This window comes from Xenopus laevis, chromosome 7L (assembly GCF_017654675.1).
Source record: "Xenopus laevis strain J_2021 chromosome 7L, Xenopus_laevis_v10.1, whole genome shotgun sequence".
In the NCBI taxonomy this organism is placed as follows: domain Eukaryota; kingdom Metazoa; phylum Chordata; class Amphibia; order Anura; family Pipidae; genus Xenopus; species Xenopus laevis.
This window is the reverse complement of record NC_054383.1, coordinates 91,167,922-91,182,171: the sequence shown is the minus strand read 5'-3', so window position 1 is coordinate 91,182,171 and position 14,250 is coordinate 91,167,922. Positions and strand designations below refer to the sequence as shown.

General features: G+C 37.2%; 1 protein-coding gene across 1 annotated transcript; it reads right to left on the bottom strand.

Annotated features, from left to right (window-relative positions):
* Positions 1 to 2,697: 2,697 nt before the first annotated feature.
* LOC108696527 lies at positions 2,698 to 8,386 on the bottom strand. The gene is made up of 4 exons (XM_018225973.2): positions 8,238 to 8,386; positions 3,848 to 5,653; positions 3,312 to 3,428; positions 2,698 to 2,961 (listed from the first exon to the last, which is right to left on the bottom strand). Exons 2-4 carry the CDS (start codon positions 5,649 to 5,651, stop codon positions 2,858 to 2,860), a joined length of 2,025 nt encoding a protein of 674 aa, XP_018081462.1. The 5' UTR covers positions 5,652 to 5,653; positions 8,238 to 8,386; the 3' UTR covers positions 2,698 to 2,857.
* Between the last annotated feature and the right edge of the window lie 5,864 nt (positions 8,387 to 14,250).

Genomic DNA, 14,250 nt, shown 5'->3' with positions numbered 1-14,250 from the left:
TCGACCATCGAGTGGGCTACTTCGACCTTCGACTACGACTACGACTACGAATCGAACGTTTCGAACTAAAAATCGTTAGACTATTCGACCATTCGATAGTCGAAGTACTGCCTCTTTAAAAAAAACTTCGACCCCCTACTTCGGCAGCTAAAAGCTACCGAAGTCAATGTTAGCCTATGGGGAAGGTCCCCATAGGCTTGCCTAAGTTTTTTTGATCGAAGGATATTCCTTCGATCGTTGTATTAAAATCCTTCGAATCGTTCGATTCGAAGGATTTAATCGTTCGATCGAAGGAATTATCCTTCGATCGTTCGATCGCAGCATTTGTGCTAAATCCTTCGACTTCGATATTCGAAGTCGAAGGATTTTAGTTCCTAGTCGAATATCGAGGGTTAATTAACCCTCGATATTCGACTCTTGATGAATCGGCCCCTTAAACACAGGCGACAAATGTACTATTAGCCTTAAGGTCCATGGATCAAAAAGCATTCATACCATACTGAAAAGCAGGGAAATAAAAAATAAATAAAAACTGAAACATTGATGGTATAGACTAATTCTTGTTTTGTACAACCACGAAAGTGAATAGTTCAATTAAATCAGGAGGCAGGACTGGATATATCAATACCCGAGGTTTGTCACAGTACACAATATGGGGATATAAAACAAATGTCTCTTTGGAGAAGGAGTTCTCTTCTATGCTAAAGCAACCCCTATATGTAAATGCTTAATTACAGCTCCTATTTGTATTTTACAGTCACTTTGTTGAATGCATTCTCTGTGGTGGAAACCATTTCTATCTCTTGCTACTACTATATGTAAATGCTTATAGGTTTTATACTACATTCTTAATGGAGATAGGAAAGAAAAGACTGAGCCATACATATTATCACCGCAAATTTTATCCTTGTAAGAGTGAATAAAACACTGAATATATATATTTTTATGTCAGTAACATATCGATCTATACAGTATGTGTAATCTAATTCCATTTTATTTCTGCATCAGCTCATACTGGTACAAACCTTTAATAAGTTACAATGTACTGTTTAATGAGAGCTTCTCCCACCCTATGGGGTATATTTATCAAAGAGTGAAGTTAATACTGAAGTTCCGCCACTAGAGTGAAATTCCGCCACTTCCCATTCATTTCTATGGGGTTTTTAAAGGCGTATTTATCAAAGGGTGAAATTTCACTTTCACCCATTGATAAATATACCTTTCAAAATCCCATATAAATGAATGGAGAGCTGCGGAATTTCACTCTAGTGGCGGAACTTCACTCTTTGATAAATTTACCGTACCCCTATGTATTTATGATCTGACAGAGTGCTACAAAATATACAGTTTAAGTAAATAAGCCTTTTACACCTTTTACCACTATTTTCCTTAAAACACATGCCTCTTCCAGTTTATTAAGGTTAGCTTTAGAAGCCCTGCTGAAATCCCCTCAAATGCACAAGTACCGGTACCTGTATTGCAGAATTTATTTATTCAAGTCCTCACTTCTACACTGACATACTATGACTGCCCATTTCTTACTTTCAGATTTCTTTTCTGTTTCATCATTTGGTAACCTATATATTTTTATTATCTCTGCAAGGAAGGCAAATCATTTCTCTTCTTCAGAATTGACATTTGTATTCCAAATCAGTTCTTCATTTCTGTCATTGCTCTTTAAATTACTACGCACTCTTCCATAGAAGCATTTATATCTGACCTGCATTTATATATTGGAGAACTACTGCTATTTCTGACTATAACGTCTGAATACATTCTTATGTCATTGTGAATGGGTTCAAAACAACAACAAAAACAATAATGTGGAAGCTGGGACACTTTTAAAGGAGAACTAAACCCTAAAACAATATAGCATATGAATACGTACATATATACTGAACGTAATGCACCAGCCTTAAGTTTCAGAATCTCTATATCAGTAATTATTTAGGCATTCAAAGTTGTGCACAGGGGGTGACCACCTTGGATTATGTTAGGAGTTTCAGTGACACTGCACATGCTCAGTGTAGTCTAAGCAGCTGTTGAAAAGCTAAGCTTAGGGGTTGTCAGTAATCATCAAGCAGAAAATGAGGTTCACATCCCATAAAAGTTGCTTCAGGGCTGATTAAATGAGTTACTAAGTATATTTTTAGCTTTAGGCCTCCTTCCCACTGCTGGAATACTACCAGCTGCCCCTTTCTTCAGTTTGAGAGAGCTGAGTAAGACAGCAGGGTGGCTGTGTTACATGGGCTATTTATCATGCTGTGTAAAAAATGGAGGAAAATATCACTGATGTTGTTGCCCACAACAATCAGATCTTTGCTTTTGTTTTCTAACTTGTAGGTGACTGTTGAAATCTAATTGCTGGTTGCTAAGGGTAACATCACCGGTGATGTTTTCCTCCAATTTTTAAGTAGCCTGATAAATAGTCCCCATAGCATCCAGGCTCCCTTGCATTGTCTGCCAAGGAGGAGTAATTCAATGGAAGCCAAGTGAGTTATACTATCCACTGTGTATGTTCCTGGGTGGTGACTAATGCCAGAACTCTACTACCCTACTCTACTTTCTCAGGCCAGGTTTGGGCCATGGGGTAACTAATATGGAGTATTTGATTTAGCTGGATGGGGGGGGTCCTCGTTCAGGGTGGGGGGACATTTAAAAAATGGTTAAGGATGGGGTTTTGTTCTCCTTTAAATAAAAAGAAAATAAAAAGTTAAAAAGAAAGCATATTTCATAAGATCAGTCTGTTATGTGCAATCTGTGTTTATTTCCAAGTTTAGTTAAGGCCCTGGCAAATGCTCCTGTCAAGACCGAAATAACTCAGTCCTGTGCTGCCCATCTTGGAACCGCCCTGTTTTCAATCAACTTCTCCATTATCAGTTGAAAATCCTAGCAGTCCTTCTGTTGTTTGTCTGCGTAGGTAATGAATTGCAGAGATGGCACCAAGGTTTGCCAGGAGAGCTGTAAATCATAAAAGTACATCATTTTAGAGCATATCCAGAAAAAACATTGTGCCATGTGCAGTGTATATAAAGTGCAATGCAATTTACTGGAAAAACTCATTATTTTGTAACACAACTCTCAAGCATGTCATTAAAGGCTATACACAATTACAATTTGCAATGTAATAATTGTCTAATCAGCAATATTACATTGCAAAATACAAGATTTTGTTTCATGTTTTTTTTTGCTTAGAATTCTGTTACATTCCCCCATATGTTCGTAAAGCTTTTAGAAAAGAAAAATAATTGTTGGTAAAGGAAAGGGTAATAAAATCTATTATTCATTGGGTTACAGTTTGTGAAACTTACCTGCTTTCCAACTGTCTGATGAGTTTATATCTGAAGATTTCAAAGCCCAAGATGCAATGGCTAGCATTATCAGACATGCCTCGCCTTTGCCCGGGGACACCGGGGGGGCTGAAACACCTGAAAACCAGAAAAGACAGGTTTAGTTAAAGGAGGAGCCTATTTCATAAAAAGGCACACCCAAGGTTTTGCATATTATATTTTTATAGAGCTGCAGTGTATGCCACTGATAATGAATGATAAAATAATCTTTCTCGTTGGAGCAATTAGTTAATAACATGGTGAGTGATATGCCTGCCATCCTCCAAGAGGTCCTAACTTAACTATTGAAACAGGCCTGGAACATGTAAACTGTATCTGTAAGCTTACCTTTTTCCCCTTGGAAGACCAGTAACCTCAAAAAATTATGTTTTTTTATAAATAATATATATTGCCCCCTTATTATATAATGCTATGTCCCATTCTTATGTCCTGCCAATACCCTCCTGTCGGACTAGCCTTGAATGATAACCCCTTACAGCAGAACTATGAACACTTACCAGTTCTTGCTAGACTTGTGTTATGATGGGTTCCAGTACTACCCTTTCCATTTCCTAATATTATCTGATGGGTTGCTCTTGCAGTATGACCTTTTCTACCTCTGCACAAACCTTCAGGCATAATGGACTGGAGGGCCGCAGCAGCCTTTTGTGCATCAAAGGTTTTTATGCCAAACACAATCCCTTCACTCTGCTGATCCTCTGCTCCATCAGTACAGAAAAACTCATAGGCCTCAGGCACACATAGCTCTTCTGAACCAGTATTTGCTCTAGTCTCTGCATCGGATACAAATCCCAAATCCAAATTTGACTTTACTCTTGTCCTAGTCTCTTCCTTCATCATTGTTTGCTTTTTTCCTTCATTGTTTTCTGTGAAGAAATACTCATACATATCAGGTGTGTACATAATTCCTTCTTTGTGTCTGCTCTGAGTTGTAGAATTTATGTCCGTGCTTTTGACTTCTGAAATATCGTTGTAAAAAAAGTCATACATTTCTGGAATGGTGAGGGCAGCAGTGTCTACAGGGGGTGCTGAAGGGGGTGGCAAAGAGGGGCTCACAAAGCTTAAGACTCTGTCTAAAAGACTTTTTGGTGAATGGCTGGAGGTTACAGTTTGATTTCCTTTGGGAGATGCATTGTAAATTCTAGTGCTAGTCAGGCGGTTGAAGACCGGGGTGCCTAAATTCAACTTCTCTGTGTAGAAGTCTGGGATATTCTTTTGCAGCTTTGATGAATTTGTGAAGGAGAAATGTAGAACACCCTCTGTTGGCATGTCTGTCTGGGTTGATTTTTCAGTGCACTCCTTTGGCTTATGAAAAAATTGTATTAATGTACTTGGTTTGGATTCAGGAAGCACTTTCATACTTTCCTGTGAGTCTCCACTGATTTGTAGCTGAGCAATTTCATTTGTAATTTTTATTTGTCCCAGATGTTCTTGTGTTTCTTGTACAGAGTTATATAGACTAGCACTAGTTTCATTAGGACTGTCACTCTCACAATGTTTTAATGTGTCATGGTGAATGCAACCAGAACTATCATCTTCCCCAGTGGCCATGTCTGGGTCACACCCTGTATCTGGCAAACCATTTATTGGTTGTTGTATTTGAGTTACCTGCTGTTCACATTTTAGTGAGTCACCACCACTATTCAGTTGCGCTGAACCCTCTGTATTGCTGACTAAAGATTCAGACTGGCCTTCTCGAGGATTCGTGTTATTTAAACTGTCTGTGTTCTCGATGTTATTATATATTTCAGGGAGTGTGTTTCTCTGTATATTGGGACCTGCTACATTAGATGGAATTTCCTTTCTATGCTTATTTAGAGTCCTCATCTGGTCCACTAAATAGTCATTCACGTCATTTGTTGGAGATATGTCAGTGCATTGATTCAGTTTACACTGCTCTTCCACTTCTGTAGGTATTGGAATGTACATACTAGGGTCTGCTAGCTTCACTTTGAACAAGGAATTGTCTTTTTGACAGAGAAATTTGGTAACTGATCCAAAATCCCCTTCATCTTCACTCCCTGACATCACATCCTCATTAGTGACTATCCAGTTGTAGGTTTTGTGTTTTGATGGATCCACTGCTTGTTGTTCCTCTTGTGGTGGACATAAGCTAACTTTGATAATCTTTTGCTTGTTTCTGAGGGTAGGGTGTGTGGGATCTTCATGTTCTGGGTCACTAAATAAAACCTCCTCATCAGAGGCAAGGGATACTTGCATCAAATCACATTCCTCTGCTGTCTGGTAAAATTCAGCCCAGTCACGGTCATTGATCTGGATGCTGTACTCAAAGTTATCCATAACTGTAAAGATCAGAGTATATTTTGTTAGCCGGTAATTAAAATGATCTTTCAATTAACAGTAAACCTCCTTCATAGGGAAGGAACATAAGAACTTAATCCTACTTCTAAATAAATAAATACAAGTTTTGGGGGTTTTGCAGTATGATATTTTATGTATGGACTAGGGATGCACCGAATCCACTATTTTGGATTCGGCCGAACCCCCGAATCCTTTGTGAAAGATTCGGCCGAATACCGAACCGAATCCGAACCCTAATTTGCATATGCAAATTAGGGGTGGGAAGGGGAAAACTTTTTTTACTTCCTCGTTTTCTGACAAAAAGTCACGTGATTTCCCTCCCGCCCCTAATTTGCATATGCAAATTAGGGTTCGGATTCGGTTCGGCCAGGCAGAAGGATTCGGCCGAATCCGAATCCTGCTGAAAAAGGCTGAATTCTGGCCGAATCCCGAACCGAATCCTGGATTCGGTGCATCCCTAGTATGGACTATATCTATAAGATGTATAAGAACTGTTCCAGAGGCCACTAAGGTGTATTGTTGCATATACCATTTTGATCACTGCTTTTGTGGCTTACTTCCATTGGCATGAATAAGATGTGCCCTGGGTTACCCCAGCACCAATAATATTGCCCATAGACCTGCTAGTGCAAGTTTTGGGATAGCGATCACTGCTTATTCCATTCCATGGAAGGGGAAGTAACACACATTTAGCCTCATTTAGCTAATTCTATATAGTTTTTGTAATTATTTGCTTTCTTCTTCTGACTCTTTACAGCAAATGGGGATCACTGACCCCATGTAAAAAAACAAATGCTCTGTAAGGCTACAAATGTGTTGTTATTGCTGTGTTTATTACTCATCTTTCATATTCCAGTCTCTTATTCAAATCAATGCATAATTGTTAGGGTAATTTGGACCCTAGCAACCAGATTGCTGCAATTGCACACTGGAGAGCTGCAGAATAAAAAAAATAAAAAACTCAAAAACCACAAATAATAAAAAATGAAAACCAACTGCAAATTGTCTCAGAATATCACTCTCTACATCATACAGAAAGATAATGTAAAGGTAAACAACCCCTTTAACCACATTGTATTTCAGACTAATAACCAGACTACTTGTAATAGTAATCTAAATTCCTTGTTTGCCATAGCCCTAAGACCTGAGATACATCCTATATTTTAGCAGATTGTGTATGCAAGATGAGGAATAATTAAAGCTTGGAATGGTGGTAGTGGTGGTGGTGGGGGGGGGGAATTCCCAAAAACATACTTTGTATGGGATGTCCAGGCCAACCACACACTGATTGGTGCTTAATGACGTTATCAGTTAAACTCGGAGTTTATGAGGTCATTTCTGTCACATGACTCACTGAAACTTTTATAATAAATAAAGTACCCCCAGTTGCAAAATATGAGGATATTAGAAGTCACCTCAGAGTTCCATGACCTGTATAAAAACACTTGCCCTTCAGTATTGTGTTTTTATATGGTCATAGAACTCCTCAGTAACTTATAATATCCTTATAGGGGGTACTTTATTCACTATATAAATTTATAGTATATTATCAACAGACTTATATTGCAGTAGACTTATATTGCAGTATTGCAGCTAGTATACCCACCTAACATCAAAGTTCTGGTGGTCATAGTTACTGCAAGTAAATATCTTTCCTCGAGGGGTTGTATGTACAGTATGTGCAGGGATTAGAACTCATATTCATGTTACACAAACATCATACACACTGATACGAACATCTACTTTCCTTTTGTTTAAATGCTGTACAATTTACTCAGAGAAATATTGTGTCTAAGAATAAAGAGATGGATCAATTCCAGGCAATGGCTGCTGGGTGACTTTGACAAGGTCGGAGAGAGGTTACAAAAGACAGATCCATTCCGTTCTTAGCATTTTGCCCAGAAGTGATTCAGATTTCTCCATGCCCCACTGAAAGTTATTCCCCCCTGTTTGCCATACACAAGAGGCACCCCTATATTAACAAATAATATTATATTATGTTGTACAAGGCCTTGCCAGCTCTTGAAGTTGACTTAATTTTTACATTTTTACAGTCTGGCTCTAATGCTTTAGGTAAAACCCTATTTTCAGACATCTACACTTCAAGTAATTTGCTTTTTAATAGAAATAAAAGCTTCTAGTGTTCTTTACATGGGAGAGATCATTTTCAGTATATTTCAGCTTTCATTGGAAAAAAAACAAACAGTCATATTTATTCTGAAAGATCAGCTTACGGTGAATATGGTTGCTGTATCAATTGTAAATATTACAAATCAGTGGAATATGTTATCTTAAGTAAATATTTGTTTTGACTAATATGCAATTTTGCAATGTTATACAATGAGCAACTTGAATCATTAATACACCGTTAAATACTTAATGTAATTAGAAAGGAGCTCAGTTAGCAGCTTCTGACAGTCTCCCTGTTACAAGCAAACTATGCACACACACACTTGCTGCTTATCACGTCAGCCAGACACTATGTCTGCTCTGGGAGACTCTAATAATGCAAGGTTAAAGCCTGTTCTAATATTACATAAGCAATGGTTCTCAGTTGGTTCTTACCTTAATGTCCACCTCAAACCATGCTGGTGTCTGAAAGGAACTGACTCTAGAGCCCAGAAGTTCTTGACCACACAAAGTTACCTGTCACGACAGTGTTGGCCCCATTCAGGTGCTGAAAATAGGCCTTCTCTGTACTGCGGAGGAAAAGCACGGGATACAAAGTAGTCTATGAATTCACATCTATAAATAGAGGCCCAAGACAGCACTCTCTCAAACGGCAATAGACTCCACAACATTGTCAACAAGGGGTGTGCTGCTGCCTGCACTATGGAGAATGCTATTTTTAACAAATCCATGTTTCCAAAAAGCAAAATCTTTTATACCTTTTACTTAATTTACTAGAGAATATTTATATATAAGAAGAGTTGCTTAAATATAAATTGCAGAAATCCCCTTTGCGAACTTCCAGTAACCAGAAGACCCAATATCTGATGTTTCTGTTCTATACATATATATATACAGGTATGGGACCTGTTATCCAGAATGCTCGGGACCTGGGGTTTTCCGGATAATGGATTTTTCCGTAATTTGGGTCTTCATGCCTTAAGTCTACTAGAAATTAATTTAAACATTTAATAAACCCAATAGGCTGATTTTGCTTCCAATATGGATTAATTATACTTTAGTTGGGATTAAGTACAAGCTACTGTTTTATTATTACAGAGAAAAAGGAAATGATTTTTAAAAATTTGGATTATTTGGATAAAATGGAGACTATGGGAGCCATTCCGTAATTCTGAGCTTTCTGGATATCGGGTTTCCGGATAAGGGATCCTATACCCGTATATGCCATATTTCACTGATGGGGGTGGGTATTTAATGATCACATCACTGTTACACAATTTCCTCGAAAAAGGTTCCCAGATGAGACTGAAACGTCAGATTAAGATGCAGAATCACTTCTTCACCTACAATACAGTGAGTGCTGATCCTCCTTACACTGTCTATGCAACCTTGATTGTGCACCACTTGCACCATAACAATTTGAATGCTGGTGCTGTGGGATAATATATATATATCTATTTCTAAAAATTTATATATAATGAAGCAATAGAATTCTTAATGAATCAGATAAAATTGAGCATAGGACTGGCCAGATATGGGATGACTTTGACGTAGTTGGCCATCTTAAATATATTGCAATATATGGACAAACAATCCCTGATTTGTTTAAAGGGTAAGGCATTTTTTAGTAGCAGTATGCACAAAATGTCTCTGTCTTAAATATATGGATAATGGGTTGAGTGCAGAGGACTCTTGTATTTGACTATATGTATTTTGTGGTCACAGCCTCATTGCACCCCCACCTAATGGTTTTAAGAAATAGTGGTGAGCACAACTTTCCCTTGTTTGTTATAGCTATATATATATATATATATATATATATATATATATATATATATATTATCCCACAGCACCAGCATTCAAATTGTTATGGTATATATATATATATATATATATATATATATATATTTATATTTAGATATCCATTGGTGGTTAGCAGTGCACACTGGAATTTTTTAAAAGGTTTAATTTATTTATCAAATATTAAAATGTTTTACATGTGTGTGTGTGTGTATGTATATATATATCTATATATATATATATATATATCTATATCTATATATATATATATATATATATATATATATATATATATATATATATATATATAGTGAATAAAGTACCCCCTCTTGTAAAATATAAGGATATTATAAGTTACCGAGGAGTTTCATGACCATATAAAAACACGAGGCCGAAGGCCGAGTGTTTTTATACAGGTCATGGAACTCCGAGGTAACTTATAATATCCTAATATTTTACAACTGGGGGTACTTTATTAATTATAATACACAAATTTTAGTGAGTCATGTGACAGAAATTACATCACTACTCACCGTTTATAACTGATGACATCACTACTCACCGTTTATAAGGATATAATTTACAAGATATTCATGGCTTTTGTGTATTATATATATATATATATATATAGTAGAATCCCCATTTTGTTACGTTTCTCAGAGGACCAGAAAAAAATGGTGTAAAAATCCAGGAAAATGTAAAATCAGGGAAATGTATTATGCATAATATATAGGTGGGACCACAAAACAACAATGTAAAATGAGGGAAAATTTTAAATCAGAGGATGTAAAATTGAAGTTCCACTGTATATATATTACTATATGTGCATATAAAGGTGCAGCTATATATCATGTATCATCTTGAGTTGAAGCATTTGCATTCTTACTTTGCAAGTTGTTTCTTGCTATAGTTTTTTTAAATTGTAATTCATATATCATATATAAATTTATTTCATTGTAGGAATGTTATTAAGGCCTCCACATACTAGAGCGTTACATAGATAGCTGAAACTGCCATACTGGTAGAACTGATGGACCCATTTAAAATCTTCGGACTGACCCAGCGAGATACCAGGAAAACTCCCAGTGGGCCATCTTGAGCCTAACCATTTAGCCTATTTTATGGACATTACCTATTTCTAGGGCTGCCCCGAATCCAGGATTCGGTTCAGTATTCGGCCAGGATTCAGCCTTTTTCAGCAGGATTCAGATTCGGCCGAATCCTTCTGCCCGGCCGAACCGAATCTGAATCCTAATTTGGATATGCAAATTAGGGGCGGGAGGGAAATCGCATGACTTTTTGTCACAAAACAAGGAAGTAAAAAATAGTTTCCCCTTCCCACCCCTAATATGCATATGCAAATTAGGATTCGGATTTGGTTCGGTATTCGGCTGATTCGGGGGTTCGGCCGAATCCAAAATAGTGGATTCGGTGCATCCCTACCTATTTCTGTATGGGAACAAAGGGGAGAAATAGATGGAACAATAGATTATATTATGTATAGAAAAGAGACTAGAAGTATAAAAAAAAGGTTGAGTGAGAAGAGAAGGAAAATTAGTTTGGAGAGTGGACCCACTAATGTTTTCTGGTGGATCCCTGGCATCCCAGCCCAACACTGAATATCTTATCCAAAAGTAAAAGAAGAAAACATTTGTCTCATAAATCCAAATCTGATCTGATTATCAATGTACAGCTAACATTTGAATATTTTTGGCATTAGTTCCAATTCCTTAGTGATAGTTACAGATTTGAGCAGGTGCAAGAGGTAGGCTAGGAACTTGCCAACAAATGTCTCAAGAGACAAGTAGGAGGGCAATGCTGACATTATGGGACTGTGTAGAGGAACACAAAGCATAAAGATGTCCCACTGGAACTAATTAACCCCTTAGACATCAAGTAGGAATAAAGAAACATCATTTCTCCTTCTGTGGTTGAAAGTCAGTTATTTTTGTAAACACAATATTAATCAGGTCCTATCGGTTACTTACGGTAATTAGATCATATGTAACATAGTTCTTATTTTACTCTGCATAAAACTGAACAATGCTAGCAATCACCAGGTGATGGACATGTGAGGTACACAGACCACTGACACAAATCACTGTCCCTAGATGTGACAACATAACTACTATATTACCATAGGTGGAGAGAGTAGTAAGAGCAAGGCATAGAAATATCGTCATGCTATGTTACTAATTTGCAGAATAAACATGGCTTGACTGGGAAAATAAGTGAAGGGTGGACTTCATATTCTGTTCTGGAGAGTGAAAAGGCCAAAAGCCCACCAACTTATTCAGTTCAAAACCACATAGGTGGCTACCCTACCTGGGGAAGAGCCAGACCTACAGCTCCACATGTTGTGTGTCCATACAGATAGTGCTGTTCCTGTTCTGTGTTGTCTTCATTTTAATAAATGACCCAAGCCTATTTACATTTGTAAATATAATTGCAAGGAATGCCACTATCTGTCTGGTTGTTTATATTGTCTGAGTTCCAACTAACTTGTGACACTGTTTCAAGAGTCAAAAGCAAAAAAAAAAAAAATGGGATACAACTGAGACTGGACTGAGATACAAAATAGGCCCTGACATTTCAAGTACACAGAGGCCCAAATAGCCCCCTTCATGGCCAATTAATCTCTGGTATTTGGTACTTCGACCTTCGACTACGACTTTGAATCGAAGGATTCGAACTAAAAATCATTTGACTATTCGACCATTCGATAGTCAAAGTACTGTCTCTTTAAGGAAAAACTTTGACCCCCTAGTTCGCCATCTAAAAGCTACCAAACTCAATGTTAGCCTATGGGGAAGGTCGCCATAGGCTTTCCTAAATTTTTTTGATTGAAGGATATTCCTTCGATCGTGGGATTAAAATCCTTCGAATCGTTCCATTCGAAGGATTATATTGTTCGATCGAAGGAATAATCCTTCGATCGTTCGATCGCACTATTTGCGCTAAAATCCTTCGACTTCGATATTCGAAGGATTTTAATTCCCAGTCAAATATCGAGGGTTAATTAACCCTCGATATTCGACCCTTTGTGAATCGGCCCTTAAAAGTCTGGGTGTGCAGCCCTAAGTGTTATAAACCCCTGCTAGGGACAGAATATGGCCCTATTTAATTTCCCCACCCTCAGGTAAAATGGGGAGAGTAAGTCCCCATGCATTAAATTATTTTAGGGGCCGATTCACTAACGTCGAGTGAAGGATTCGAAGTAAAAAAACTTCGAATTTCGAAGTGTTTTTTGTGCTACTGCGACCATCGAATGGGCTACTACGACCTTCGACTACGACTTCGAATCGAAGGATTCCAACTAAAAATCGTTCGACCATTCGACCATTTGATAGTCGAAGTACTGTCTCTTTAAGAAAAAACTTCGACCCCCCAGTTTGCCATCTAAAAGCTATCGAACTCAATGTTAGCCTATGGGGAAGGTCCCCATAGGCTTGGCTACGTTTTTTTGATCGAAGGATATTCCTTCGATCGTTGGATTAAAATCCTTCGAATCGTTCGATTCGAAGGATTTTATCGTTCGATCGAAGGAATAATCCTTTGATCGATTGATCGCACTATTTGCGCTAAATCCTTCGATATTCGAAGTCGAAGGATTTTAATTCCCAGTCGAATAACGAGGGTTAATTAACCCTCAATATTTGACCCTTTGTGAATCGGCCCCTTAATTTATTATGTTATTACAAATGTGTTTGTTTCCAAAAGTAAATTAAAGTACATATCACTATAACTATTTTGCATTATTACATTTTTCACGTTTGCTTTGTTAGAAATACATGAACATGACAAATTGTTCCCTTTTGCTAGGACAAAGTTTGTCACCTGTATCTTAACAAATATGGCTCATAAATGACCGAGCAGGGATGTGCTATATTTGCAATCTGATGACTGCCAGTGCCATATATAGTATGTTTCTTCTGAAAATTCCAGTGCATTGTCAACCAGTTACAAGTTTATTTAAAATCTTAAAAGTATACTCTATGGGGTATATATATAGTGAAGTTCCACCACTAGAGTGAAATTCCGCCACTCTCCATTCATTTTTATGGGATTTTTATAGGCGTATTTATCAAAGGGTGAACTTTCACTTTCACCCATTGATAAATACGCCTTTCAAAATCCCATAGAAATGAACTGAGAGCTGCGGAATTTCAGTCTAGTGGCGGAACTTCACTCTTTGATAAATTTATATTTTATACAGTAGTAATCTAATTCAGTATGTAGCTTGACTTTATTTTTGTGGCTTCTGCAATGTTTTTTTTCTGCTTCTTCTACTGTGGACTTACATGCAGGATGATGTACAAGTAAAACTAGATTATTGGCATAATCTAATAACATTTGTGTCATAATTATTCATTATATTTAATCAGTCCCTATCCTATTTTAATTCTGAATGAAATCTCTGCCTGGTTGCTATAGACATCCTCATGATCAATTTATACTGTGCACGCAAATTATGCAGCATTTTACATTAGTTTACCATCAGTAGTCTCTCCTATTAAAAAAAAGTAAAGCAATAGGAATAATTAATTAATATTATTTTTATTTATCATATTCATCCATTCAGCACTACTGAATTATGGACTTCCATTTTAACATTCTTAGAAATTGAGCAAAATGTATTAAAACTGTT